Consider the following 14,483-nt stretch of genomic DNA (forward strand, 5'->3'; position numbering starts at 1 on the left):
TTTTTCTTAAATATTTTAAAATTGAAAAGTGTTTTTAAATATTGCAACAAGCATTTTCATAGATTATTCCTGAAGATTTAGATTATTTTAATTTTGTGCTCTTTCTATTTTATTAAAAATGAGTATCCATGTTATCCAGACTAATTTAGTTCATTTATTTTAACTGAGAAGAATAATATGATTATTTTTTTTGAAACATAAATTTTACTTGAATTTTTAATTTAAATTTGAATTAAGTAAAAAATTTTTTGGTTTGACTGATTTTTCTTTATAAAAATTGTGCTTTTTTTAATATAATTTATTTGTTAAACAATATATGAAATTATTTTTAAAGTGTAATGGCTGTTTTTAAACTGAAAGTATTTAATTTATGAATATGATTTTATATTTAACTTAGATTAATGCACTAGATATTTTAAAACTATTACCTTTATCAATACACAGCTGATTTTCATGCTTTGAATATTCAACTCAATTCTAACTTATTATAAAAATTAAAATCTAGTTATTAATTTTTTATCTAAAAAGACATTTTAAAGTAAATTATTGATTATTGAATTTATATTCGATATAAAAATTATTTATTTTTTTATTGTTTAGTTCTATAAGTTTTGTTTAAAGAAATTTAAAGAAGTTCTTTTAGTAGCCATTAACACAATATTTATTGAAATAAACTTTTTAATGATATTTTATTTATTTTGGTTATTATTACCAAAAAATACAATTTAAAATATCCAGTATTATAAAATAGGCTACTATTAAGCATTTATGAATTAATGTGAAATTAGTATTTAAATAAGGTTACAAAAATTTATTACATATAAAATTAATTGTAACATTTCTTATAATTTTAAATAACTATGATTAAGAAAGGGTTAAGAAAGTACTTAATTAATTTTTTGCATTATTTAATTAATTTTTGGATAAGTATAAGAATTAATTCAATGTAATATGACCTTTGTTTGCTAATAAGCTCATTGATAAATTAATAATTTTTTGATTAAATTAATTAATAGATTAAAAAATAGAAAGAATGGCTATTTTTAGAACTATGACAAAATTATAATGACACACTATTAATTAATTAATAAAAGCAAATAATAAAATACTAGTAATAAATCATTTAATTCAATTGCAAATATAAAAATAGATATGTATTTAAATAGATAAATAACACTTTATAAAAATAAATACTTTTATTTTATAAAATGGAAAAATATTATTTTTTATACGAAATTAAAAGGATGAAAATAAATCGAAACATTTTCATCAATACATATTTTAAAAATTTTGTTACAAAAATATTTGATTGGATTTTTTTTTTATTAAAGGAAATAATATTTTTGACATTTTCCAAAGAATAATGTAATAAAAACTTATTTATTTATGATTTACTTAAAATAAAATAAATAGCCGGCTTACAAATTTATTAGAACGAAACTTTAAAATTTATATTTTTTACTGGAATTAAATCTTCCTGTGCTTGTAGTTTTATCATAATAATTAATAGAAATGCATTTTTTCAAGCAGTAATGCTTACAAATTATGCTTTTAATGTAAATTAAAAGGATCCTTATTAAATTAAAATTGATTCAGCGCATTTAATTTAAAAAGTACAAAAAGTGATTTGTTAATTAATTAATTAATCAAATAAATAAATATATTATCAAAATCGTATTTTAGACACTATAATTAGTGTCTTTACCTTATTGATATAATTAGACTTCAAAAATTAATTTAAAATCCTTTTTATAGAGTTTTTCATTCAAAAATTAATTAAAATTTTTCTGTTCTGTTTGCCTTACACAATGATAATTAACATACAAACACCAAACAAGCTACTAATTAGTCAGTCAATCAGTCTCATTAAATACAGCAAGCTCAAATTAAAAATGAAATATAATTAATTTAATACAAAAAAATACTTAAATAACAAAACTTTAATAAACTCACCATAAATACTATTATTAAAATTAAAATATCAAATTTTATCAAATCTTTTAAAAAATGAATAATTAAAACCAACACACAATAAAGGTTGGCAAGTCAAATGTCGAAGGTGGCTGCGAAGTCCTGTACGCTAAGCTCTTGAAGCAGTCTAAGTCTGATATTGCCCTTGTAGTTTTCTTGAGTGTAATTACTTGTGGTGTCTTTCTTCTCTTGCTAAAATGGTCCTTCCGCTTAAGAAGAAAATTCCTTTATAAAAACTGCTCAAGTGTAGCTGAAAGCACTCATGTATTAGTAAGAAATGAAGACGGTGTAGTTTCTATCCAAAAAAGAGAATCTTTCCAAATAAGAAATCAAACCACTTAATAATTAGAAAATTGGGTTTGCTTCAAAAATCGTAAACTTGTTTATGTCCTCCGTAACTCATAGGAAGGCACTTAAGAGTTCAGAGCAGTAGAATTTCCAATCTGCGAAATTCCTTTCTCTTAACTCTCCAAGCGCGAATTTTTGACTGCAGAGTAAGTAATTGAACATAGAGAAGAATATGGTATTTGCGAAAAAACTATTGAAATCCCTTCTTTGTTCGGTTTCCTTGCTCATGAAATGACCTCTCCCTTTTACTTCTTGTAATATGCTAGTGTTATAATTTGGCTCTTATAAAACTACGTCTAATTTGCAGTCATTATTATTAGCGTATAATTTGCAATCACTCTTTTAAATTATGCTATGACAAGAATGTCCTTAAGAAAAATCCAATAACTTGCCAAAAATAATTAAACTATCACAGTTTTTAGAGCTGGTAAATAAATAAATGCCATATTTTTTTCTTTTAATTAAAATTTACTTCTTTATTATTTAAAATCCCCTAAACAAACTTCAACGAATAGTTAATACGTTGGTTGAGCAAACATTTTAAAATAATTTTAGAATTTTCTTGTTAAATTTGCTTTTGCTATTTTATTTTTATAATTTATATTAAAATAACAACTTATCAAATAAATTTAGATTCATAGTAAGGCAAGGTGATCGATTGCAAAGAACTTGTTGTAGGCGATATCATAGAATTAAAAGAAAAAATGGTTATTCCTTGCGACTGTATGTTACTTTCTGGAGAACTTCTTATGAACGAAGTTTCCTTAACTGGTGAATCTGTTCCCATTCCTAAATCACCAATTGGTTAAGAAGATGAATCTTGCTTTGACTATTCCTCTTCTGATCATAAGGTATTAATTAAATTATTAATTTTATTCATATCAATATTACAACTCTTTATTGTAATAATAAATTTATTAATTTAATCTTTTTAATAATAATTAGAAATTTTACTTATTTGATGGTACTACTATTTTCTAATCTAAGACTGACGGCTAAGGAAAGGTATTAGCCAAGGTTATCAGAGTTGGATACACTTCTTTCAAGGGATAAATTTTGAGATCCGTTTTATACCCAAGACCCACAGAATTTGATTTCATCAAAAACTCTATTCTATTCTTTGCAGGTAATAGATCAATAAAATAAAATAAAAACAAATTAATTAATTTTTAATTTATATAAATAAATAGGATTGAGTGTTGTTATGTTTATTATTTTCTTAGCCAGAGTTCCCAAAATGGTTGATTTGGAAATAGATGTTATCATTTATTTTTATAGATTATTCGATACTATTACATGGATTGTTCCTCCTTTCTTACCTATTTTCTAATCTCTCAGTCTCACTTTCTCTTTGATGAGACTTAGAAATAACAACATTTTTGGTATTGAACCTCAAAAGACACTTATTGCAGGAAAGGTTACTCATATGTGTTTCGATAAGGTAATTGTTAAAGTTTATTTTTGCTATTTCTCATTAAAATTATTTTTTAAATATTTATTAGACTGGTACTTTAACAACCATCGGTATTGATGTCAATGGATATTATGGCTCTAATTTGACTAAAATGCTTACTATTAAGGATGTTAAGAAAGAAGAATTTGAAGATAATATTCATTTCAAATTATTTTCTACTTGTCACGGTGCTTACTTGTTGAATAATGAATTAGTTGGAGATATGCTTGACATTGAAATGCTCAAATACTCATAATACAAGATTGAAAATTCTAAAGACGTCTCAATTAAATTCACTGCAACAAAGGGTTCTTCTAAGTTAGAAGTTTTGAACATCTTTGAATTCGATTCTGATGTTTAAAGAATGTCTTCTATCGTTCGTGATACTAAGTAAAATAAGTGCTATGCTTTCTTAAAGGGAGCTCCTGAACGTGTTAAGGAATTATGTACTGAAGATTCTATCCCCGCTAACTTCACAGAACAATTAAATAAACTCTCTCTTAAGGGTTTCCGTGTTTTGGGTTTATCTTACAGAGAAATTGACTAATCCAATGAAGATGTCTCAACCATGTAGCGTCAAGATTTGGAATAAAATCTCAGATTCTTAGGTTTTTTGGTTCTTGAAAATAAGTTGAAAGAAGACACAGCAGATGTCATCAAGCGTTTAAGAGAAGGTGGTGTCTAATGCAAAATTATTTCTGGAGATAACCCTTTAACTACTCTCCAAACTGGCTCTGAATGCAATATCTTAAATCCTGAACAAAAGATATTCTTCATCGATATGCAATAACCTGGCTAAAACATTGTTATTTCCAAGGTAGAATCAGAAAAAATAGAAACACTCTAAATTCCTAATGACTAAAATCCTCTTGATGTTATTAATCAACTTGTCAAGAATCAAGAATAAATAGTTATTACAGGAAAGATCATCGAACACTTTGAGAATATGTTAAAACAAATTAACTAAAACAATAACAGCAGCAATGGAAGTATGTCCGACCACAGAAGCAGTGACAAAAATACAGAATAAGGAAATGAAAATCAAAACGCCTAACAACTAACCTTGAACGAAGAAGAGATTGCTTCTCTTCAATCTGGAGTCATGAAAGGTTATCAAAGTTTAGTTAAATAAGCAAGCGTTTTTTCTAGAATGCGTCCTGAATAAAAGAGAAGAATCATTGAACTTCTCTAATTATAACATATTAAAGTCGGTATGATCGGTGATGGTGCTAATGACTGTGAATCAATTAAATAAGCCGATGTTGGTATTTCATTTAGTTCTTCTGATGCTGCCTTAACTGCTCCTTTCTCTTCTAAAAGTGATTCTATCTCATGTGTTGAAACTATTCTTTGTGATGGTAGAGCTACTATGGCTATCAATGTAGAAATCTTCCGTTGTATTGTCATTTAAAATATTCTTAAATTCGTAGGCTGTATGGTCATGCTTGAAGAAGCACAAAACTTCGGTGATTTCCAATTTACATTTTTGAGTTTCCTTTGCGGTATGCCTTTATTAGCTTTACTTGCTGCTAGTAAACCTGTTAAAAAATTATAACCTGAAATACCTGATGATAAGTTTTACAAGTTACCTAACTGTGTTAGTATCTACTCATAGATTATTATATACTCAGTAGCCATGATTATTTCTGCTCTCTATCTTAAAGATTAACCTTGGCACATTTCTGATGAAACTCTTGACGTTGTTAATGGACAAAGAATTTTCAGAAAGAAGGGTGAATTAAATACTGTTGTTTTCTTGATGATAGTCATTTTTTACATGACTTCTTGTTTCAGTTTTTACATATCTAAGCCTTTTAAGTAGCTCTTCATTTAAAATTACTTACTAACACTATTCTGGCTCGCTGAATTTACCTATGCAATAGTTATGTTTGTCAAGCTTGATACTTAAATTCCTACTTTTGACTTTGATCTTAACCTCTAAGATGAATAGAAAGCAATGAATATCATGCTTATGATTACTCTTTTAGCTGGAGCTGGTGCATGCTTATTTGAAGACCTTGTTGTCAAAAAGTTTATTGCTAAAAATGAATCTACTGACCAAAGATTAAAAATTATTTAACTCAAGTAATGATTAAATTAAATGATTGATTGATCATTCAATCAATTGTTTATTTGTTTACTCCACATACTAATTACTGATTTAATGATAGACAAAAATTAAAATCTACTTTACTAATATGATATAATTTACTTTTAATTTATATACAAACGTATTCAAATACATACTTAAATACTTATTGTAATTTTCTATTAAAATTTAACAACTTTAATAAACTTTCTGGTTTAAACTTAAACAAATACTTTTTAAAAATATATTTAAATCATAATTAAATTCTTTAAAATGTGTAAATGTTTGATAAATTTTAAATTATTTATTTTTTAGCTTCTTAGATTAAAGCACTTGTGATTTCCAGACATCTCACTTTCATAGTTCAATTCAATCAATTGACTTATAGAGTATAAAAATTTCAATTTTATTTATTATTTTTAAGAATATTTTAATATTCGTTTAATATTGCTTGATGTTATCTTTGAATTATTATCATTTAGAAGAAAATCTATTTGTTAGTTTTATAGTTTTTAAATTATTTATGTTCTTGCACCATTTTGCTTAAACAAATCTTATATAATTTGTTGTAAAAGAAAAGTAATCATAACATAATTTATTATAAATTTTTTAAATTTTAGACCAAAAATTTTTTTTTCATGTCAAATAAATAATATTCAAAACAGCTTTTACATTAATTATATTCAGAAAGCACTTTGTATTTTTTCATCTTTATATTTGAAGTTGGTGTAAAATTTTAATTTCTTATAGTACTAAAGATTTTACTATATATCAATCATTTTATTAATTAACTAATTGAATTATTTTGCTTTTATGAATAATTAATTTAAAACAAGTAAAATAAAGGTATTTCTTAATATATTGATTGTCAAATGAACTCATTTTTTAGATATAAATAAATTTTATTAGCATTTTTTATAATGCTAGCTCATTAACTAAGCTTCTACTAAATTTTATGTGAAGTTTTATATAATTCTTTGCCATATTAATAAATAGTTATTGCTGATATGAATCAAAATGTTCTCTAAATTCTACAAATAAAATAATATCCTCAATATATAATTATAGTCATATATGGCCAAGCGTTAAAAATAATTGATATTAATAATGATTATTAATTTGAATAAACTATTTAAATACCAGCTAAGTAAATTGTAATGAAAGACTTCCTTCTTTTTGCTGTCACTACTGATAACTTCATACAGGTTTTTAACTTTGATTCTGCTACAAAATAACTAAATTTTATAACCAAAAAACTGATGAAGGAATATTAAATTAACTTAGATTGCATTTGCGTAGAATCTAGCTTTAATTATATTTATGGAGGTTGGTAAGGAAATCTTATTATCTTAGAATTTGTAAATTAATCTTAAATAAGTTTAATCTCTACGAGCAATAATCAAAATGGCTCAGCTTAAGAATCATATTATGTGATCAAAGTAGACTAATTTGTTTATATAAGTAATTATCTTTATGGCTTGAGTATATTTAATGTAGAAGATTTGCATAATCCAATTTTTGTAATCACTCTAAAAATAGTAGGTGCTTAGTCTACACAGTCATATTTATTTTAGAATGAGAAAATTTTATATACTAACTCAGAGTACTATGGAGTTTATATAGTAGACGTATCAGATTTGTATTAAGATCAAAGTAAATTTATTACTACTAGTGAATAGAGTAATTTAATATCTAAAGTTTCACCAGATGTAGTTTTAAACTAATTTGCTATCACCTCAGATGAAAAATTATTTTTTTTAGGAGTCAGATCGATTGGCATACAGATTTATGATATTTCGAATCTTTAAAATAAAATGAATCCCGTATTTTTGTAGTTGATTAGTGCTTACGGAAATTTTTCAAATATGATATTTTTTGGTTCTAACTATAGATATTTTGCTGTTTCTACTGAATCAAATATTCTCATATTTTAGTAAACTGTAGAAATTGAAGATTAAGATTATGTAGGATTATATAGACAAAACTTAAGTGTGAATATTTAGCTCGATTAAAAAATAGATGATTATTTTTCATTATGTTTGGTTAATAATTTATACTTGGTGGTAAGAGGTGGTTTAACATATTAATTTTATGTTTTAGATTTATCTCTCCCTTACTCTTATCAGTTGATAGTTAAATCTCCATTTCTGCTTTAAGAGTTTGTTGTTAATGGGATTCTTAAAAAGAGTGCCCTTTATCATTTGGAAAAAAGGCAGTATTTACTATTAGCTTATTCTAAGAAAATATTTGTGTATGAAACGTAAAGTAAGAATTCTTTAAATTAGCCTTAGTTTGACTTAACTTACATTTTCTCTCTCGATTTTGTTTATTAAGTAAATGACATGACATCATCGAGCAACGAAGATTACCTTTTTATGTGTTATTCAAAATTTATTATTGTTTTAGATATAAGAAACATAACAGATTTCAAAGTTGTTTAAATTATTGAAAAATTAGAATAATTTACGAATGACTACTCCTCTATTGCACTTGCCCATGATGATAAGTTTGGCATTATAACTGTTTTACAGCAAGCTGCGATTTTTTTTGAGCTTGATTCTCATTTTTAAATAAAATACCTAAGTAATCTTAGCTTGTATGGAGCATTTTAAGTGGAATACGACAAGGGTGGCAGAAATTTATTTTTCATTGCTGATGGCATTTCTGGCGTTACTATCATAGATTCTTCAGACAGAAAAGATCCTAAAATAAAATCAACTTATTACATGAATAAATAAATCATATCAATATTTTAGCCTTTTAGCATGCAAAATTCACTGCTTCTGAATGAATCACAGCTAAGTATTATAACAGTAATTAATTTTTCAGACTTGGATAAAATAAAAACTGTGTAAAGCTTTTTCGACACAAACGAAGAATCTCATTAATGTATTATAGATTCCTTTAATAGGGTAATGATAGTCATGGAAATGTCAAATATAAAAATTTACTTCCTTGAGAAGTAAGCTAAAATTTTAAGATAAAACTTTTTTATATCTTAAATGTCTTCATCCACTTAAGTTATGTTTGATTTTTAAAATAAAATTGATGAGAAAAAGATAAAATTAGAGGCATAAAACGAGTATGCACAAATAGGGGAGGACTGTGTGATATACTTTTTCCCATACTATATTTAAAATTAATATTAAATCTAAAGCTTAAAAGTATTTTATGAGCCTTACGAATAATAAAATATACTTCCTAGCTGGATCAGCCTTGATAAAGTTTATCAAGTTATGCAATTCAATCCTCCAAAAGAGCTATTTACAGGTCAAAACACAACTCTACTCTTTTAAATATAACTATAAACAATCTTTGAAAATACTGATTTCATTCTCACATCACTTCCTTTAAATATTTCATCTGCAAATTCTTTACTCATACATTAGAAATTAGTAAAAAAATATTGATAAATTATCATTTTAAATCAATTTTTAATTTTGAATAAAATTTTAATTCAATTTTTTTTAATTTCTAATAAAATTATTTTCAAAAAAGATCAAATTAATTTTATAAAATATGTTTAAATCAAAACTAAATAAATTGTTTAATATTTATAAGTTGTTATTTCATAAAAACTTAAAAAAATTCAGATAAATTAATATATCATTAACTATTATCAAAAGATATTTATTATTTTTTAACTATTTTAAGCTGTTTTTAATAAAATATAGGTTAAATATGGATGGTTAAATAAAGATGGATTTGTTTCTCAAGATTTAAATCCTTTTAAGAATTTTCCTTAAGAATTAATTCAGAATTTAAAAAAATCGTATAATGACAGTTAAATAGATGCATTATTATCATATGTACGAATAAAGCTGATTAATTCTAATTTATTTTACTTGTTTTCAATTAACATAAATCGTTCTCTCTTTTTAACACCAGCACAATAAAAGTGTTAATATAATAAAGAAAAAATCTGCTATATCTAATCTTTATAATCTTCAGTATCATTGACAATATACCTGTTAAACAATATAACTTATTTTATGGATTAAAATTTTGATGGGATTTTATCATAATTTTACCAAAATAATACAATATTGTTGCTATAAGGGTCACCTGAAATTATAAATAGCTATTTAATATAAAACTTATCTATTTATTCTAACCAAACTATTCGCTAATAATATATTTAATTCAAACTTTCAGATAAGCTAGATTATGATTGGCAATCCTAATTTACTTATGATTAAGTATAATTTATATGGTATAAAAAAAATATTACAAATATAAAAACGATTCAAGACCTTTATTCACAAAAGTATCCGAATGGCCTTTAAGTTGAAACAGAGTTCTAGTTATCAATTAATATTAACGATATTTACTCATTTCATCCCACTTTGACTCTCAAAATATAAGTAAATAATATCTATCATCTCTACAAATTTCATACATTTTATTTAAAAACTATTTAAAATATGTAATCAATTTATTTTAATTTAAATCAAATATTTTCTCTAAAATCAAAGCTTAATAAAAAATCAAGAGCTATTTAAACCTCCGCTAATAACATCAAAATTAAGATTTTATTTTCATTTGCAAAAGTAAATAACAATTACTTAACAACTAGTATATTAATAGGGAATGAAAAACTTTTTAAATACCACAATTTTACGGAAGTAAATATGAATTAAATTTTTTATACATAAAAAATTTGGGATTATTTTTCTCAAAAAAAACTCTACCCTCTTAAACTGTATCATTTTATTTGATCAAAGAATTAAGGTATATTTAGGCTCAGTTATAGTAAATATCAATAATTCTAAATATTATTTTTTTAAATTTTAGTATAAGAAAGTAAATAAAAATAAGTGATTATATTTAATTTTAAAATAGTTTTTAAATAATTTTCTACCATTTCATATATAATTTTAGGATTGAAATAAATTTTCACTTTTTAAATTACAAATTTCATAATTAGAACAAATAACTAATAAATGATTTTTTTTAAATGATATACTATTATTAAAATAAAAAGATTATTCTAAATATCTAGACTTTTTTAATATACTTTTTAAAAATATTTTATTATGTTAGATAATGAATTAAGAAAAAAATTATAAAATAATCAAATTAATTATTTAATTTTCGAATTTAGGCATATTTTGATGAAAATCAAAAAGAAGAGCTTCCTTAGAATTGCATAAACTCTTGGATTTGCTTTGATGGATAGATTTTGTCTGGTTTTGCTTCTTTAAATTAGTATGATGATTAATATAAAATTTACTTTTTAGTAACAGATGGCTATGAATTACATGACGAAATTTTATTGTTAGATTTTAGCATTTACTCAACAAAATAAATTTTGAAAATAAGTGCCATAATAAGCGGAATATTATTTATAATCTTAATGTGTTATATTTTCAGATAAAACATCCAGCGAATATTTTTCTATAATTACTATCTTCATTAGACTGAATATGTACACAATAGTGAGGATGGTAAAATTTATAAAAAGCTATTCCTAAGATAGTTTAATTGGAAAATGGCTCATAAAATCTTTGTTCTTTTAAAAGAGAGCTTCAGAGAAAATGAACTAGCTAAAATTGTTGATTTTGATGGTGCAGATGATGATAATTAGGATAAATTTTCAACATTTTACTTAAACTATATTAATTAAATTGGAGATTTAAATGAAGAAGAATTCATTACTGATTGCATTTCTATTATATAAAAAAATTAGAATCTGTTTCATAACCTTCAATTAGAAAGCCTCAAAAAGAATAATTCAGAATTAAGAGAAGCTCTCATTTCCATATTTTTTAAGTATGCACTTTACACAGACTAGAATTCTTTTTATGTCTACACGTAAATAAAAAATCATTTTATGATAAAATCCAGGGGTATTAATTGGTATAAGGTAATTAAATTAATTAGCTATTTCTTTTCTAATTGGACTAAATTTGAAAATTCAAATAAATCTATTTTTTTTTTAAATTTACATTTATTTATCTAAAAATTTTCCTTTTTGAAGTTTATTATAAAATGTAAAAAATATAGAATTTGGTCAATGAAAAAAAGATATTATTTTAATAAAATAATCAATAAAAATTATAAAATTACGAAGAGTCTTCATCTAACACAAAGGGAGATAACACTTAAAAATCATCAGAAGATACCCAATAGTCTAGGATTTCATATTAAGATTTACAAATAAACAACGAAGAGTTAAAAAAATGTTTATCTGAACTAAAGCAATAAGAAAAGCATAAATTCGGACTAGATTATGACATTAAAATAATATAAAATGCTATTAAATCAGATTATTTTGGATTTGATTACATATTTGATCTAAAGACTTATAGGTAATGTTTCGGAGAATCACTTCACATCAATAATTAGTAAATAGGAGAAATACTTTGCTATAAAAAAGAATTAAAGAACATCCTAGATAATGATTTTAAATTAAATTATTAAAAATCAAATAAATTGAGTTAGATTTTTGATAATTTAAACTTGGGGTATAAAAGATATCCAATAGTTTTAAGTAAAATAGAAGATTAAAAGGAAGTTAGTGAAATTAGCTATGATATCGAGCTAGATAGCATCACTTTTAAAATAGATTTGGAAAACCTTAGTCAAGGATAATATAAAATTTAATTATTCAATACACAGAAGTATCTTATATTCCAATTTTCCTTTTTGATTTTATTTAAATGCTAAATATCTGATTATAAAAAAAAAATAAAGATGTTCACTTTTAGCTCATCACAAAACATCTTTTAATAATAAAACTAAAGAAAAAATATAAAAAATCTTACTCTACCAAAAAAGACCACAAATTCAAAAGGATCACACAAATTTGGTTTTTAAAAAGGGATTAATTTAAGTCTCTAATCCATAATAAAACGTCCAAACAACCTAAGAAGGAAGGAGAAAAATTCCACTTTAAAATTTGAGGATGATTCATTCAATAATAATAATGATTATGAAAACGTAGATTTTTGATTCTTCAAAAAACATAAAAAAGTATAGCTTTATATGTTTTAAATTGTCATAAAACTAAGTTAATCTTAATAAATTAAAACTTTGCCAAGTTATTTTCTATTAATGACTTTGTAAATGTATTAATTTAAGTTATCAAAATTGATGTAAAAATGAAAATGTTAACATTAAAAACAACTAATTATTTAAATAAAATTATTAAATTAATTAAGTTTTATTATTAATTTAACCTAAATATTACGCTCATGTAAACCTAAAGTATTCTAACTTAAATGATACATGAGTAAATTATATTTTTAATTGATATTTAATCTTTAAATGCTGTCTTATTAATATTAAAAATCACATGAAAAACGTTTTAATTATTTCATGATTATTTAGAATATTATCTACATTTATATTGTATAAAAATTAAAAGTTAATGCTCCTAGTTATTTATGCTTTATTTAATATTTAATGCACTGGATTTATACATTTTGAAATTATTAGTTTGAAAAGCACAATACAGAATTTCACCTTAAAATAAATAAAAAATTTCATTAAAATATTATAATTAAGCTCTAAAAAAATGATAACTTACAAAAAAAATGATATTAAATAAAAAATTAAAACAAATTAAAAGTTTTGTAAGTTTAAAAAACAAGAAAAAGAAGTATATAAAAAGTTAAGCAAAATAAAACAATCATATTAAGTAATTTGAATTGTATTTTTTGATTAGTAAGATAGAAAAGTAATCAAATATAAGGCGCTAAAAATTAATAATTATTTATTCCTAAATGAATCAATTTTTGTTAATAAAAGTATATTAAAATGCAAAAAAATTGTAATATTACAAAAAAAAATTATTGAACAGAAAAATATGTAACAAGTTATTAAAAATAATTTTTTTAAATGCATTTTCTAAGAAAACTTATAAAATATGAAAGATCTTTACAATACGATTCTATAAATTATTTGTAAAACTTGGTTCTTTATTTAATCAGAAAACTAAAAAATATATTTTTAAATTGTTATTATTAAAATATCTTTATAAATAATTTTTATAAAATCTATTATTTTATTGTATTTTTAAATTGTTTATATTACTTTATTAAAATATATGTGATTCTTTTTTTAAAGAATTTACTTATTAAATAATGTAAAAATAAATATCTATGTTAATTAATATAAGTAATTCATAAAAATTTATTTTAACATTATATTGTTATCTATTGGTTGATTATCAATTTAAAAAAATTAATTCATTATTTTATCAAAAATACAAATAAAAAATTATAATTTAGTTTTAATTTTGATGTTTGTTTTCAAAATTTACTCTACAAAGTACATTGAAATTATAATTTTTGTAAAAGAAACTAAATTTTATTGAAATTCTTTTACTAAAATATTTACATAAATTTAATTATCGAAATTATTTACAAAAACTAAAAATGTTTTGAAAATAAAAACTAGCATAATTATCATAAATTTTTTAAATAGTGTAATTTATATTCAGTTAATATTGAAGTCTAAAAAATAAGTAAGCACTCTGACTTACTAAGTATAATTTAATACTTTATTTAGAAAAAAAATGTATGTAAGTATTTAGTAAATCTAGTATTTATGGATATAAATTAATTTGATTATACTTGAAGATTTAAGGAAAATATCAAATTATTAGTCCATTAACAA

The 14,483-nt window shown here is 22.9% G+C and overlaps 3 protein-coding genes across 3 annotated transcripts; all 3 read left to right on the forward strand. All coding sequences in view use genetic code 6, as the record gives it.

Moving 5' to 3' along the window:
- Positions 1-2,007: 2,007 nt before the first annotated feature.
- Positions 2,008-5,864, forward strand: TTHERM_00322860 (P-type family IC HAD ATPase; the record flags this gene model as incomplete). Its single annotated transcript, XM_001012987.1, has 5 exons — positions 2,008-2,746; positions 2,953-3,170; positions 3,265-3,445; positions 3,510-3,760; positions 3,822-5,864. The coding sequence occupies 5 exons, from the start codon at positions 2,008-2,010 to the stop codon at positions 5,862-5,864; spliced, it is 3,432 nt and encodes a 1,143-aa protein (XP_001012987.1).
- A 1,256-nt stretch (positions 5,865-7,120) lies between these two features.
- On the forward strand, positions 7,121-9,271 carry TTHERM_00322870 (hypothetical protein; the record flags this gene model as incomplete). Its single annotated transcript, XM_001012988.2, has 1 exon — positions 7,121-9,271. One exon carries the CDS (start codon positions 7,121-7,123, stop codon positions 9,269-9,271), a length of 2,151 nt encoding a protein of 716 aa, XP_001012988.2.
- A 582-nt stretch (positions 9,272-9,853) lies between these two features.
- Positions 9,854-12,815, forward strand: TTHERM_00322880 (transmembrane protein, putative; the record flags this gene model as incomplete). The annotated part of the gene is made up of 3 exons (XM_001012989.2): positions 9,854-10,225; positions 10,966-11,727; positions 11,868-12,815. The coding sequence occupies 3 exons, from the start codon at positions 9,854-9,856 to the stop codon at positions 12,813-12,815; spliced, it is 2,082 nt and encodes a 693-aa protein (XP_001012989.2).
- Between the last annotated feature and the right edge of the window lie 1,668 nt (positions 12,816-14,483).

Source organism: Tetrahymena thermophila (assembly GCF_000189635.1).
Source record: "Tetrahymena thermophila SB210 genomic scaffold scf_8254691, whole genome shotgun sequence".
Lineage (NCBI taxonomy): Eukaryota > Ciliophora > Oligohymenophorea > Hymenostomatida > Tetrahymenidae > Tetrahymena > Tetrahymena thermophila.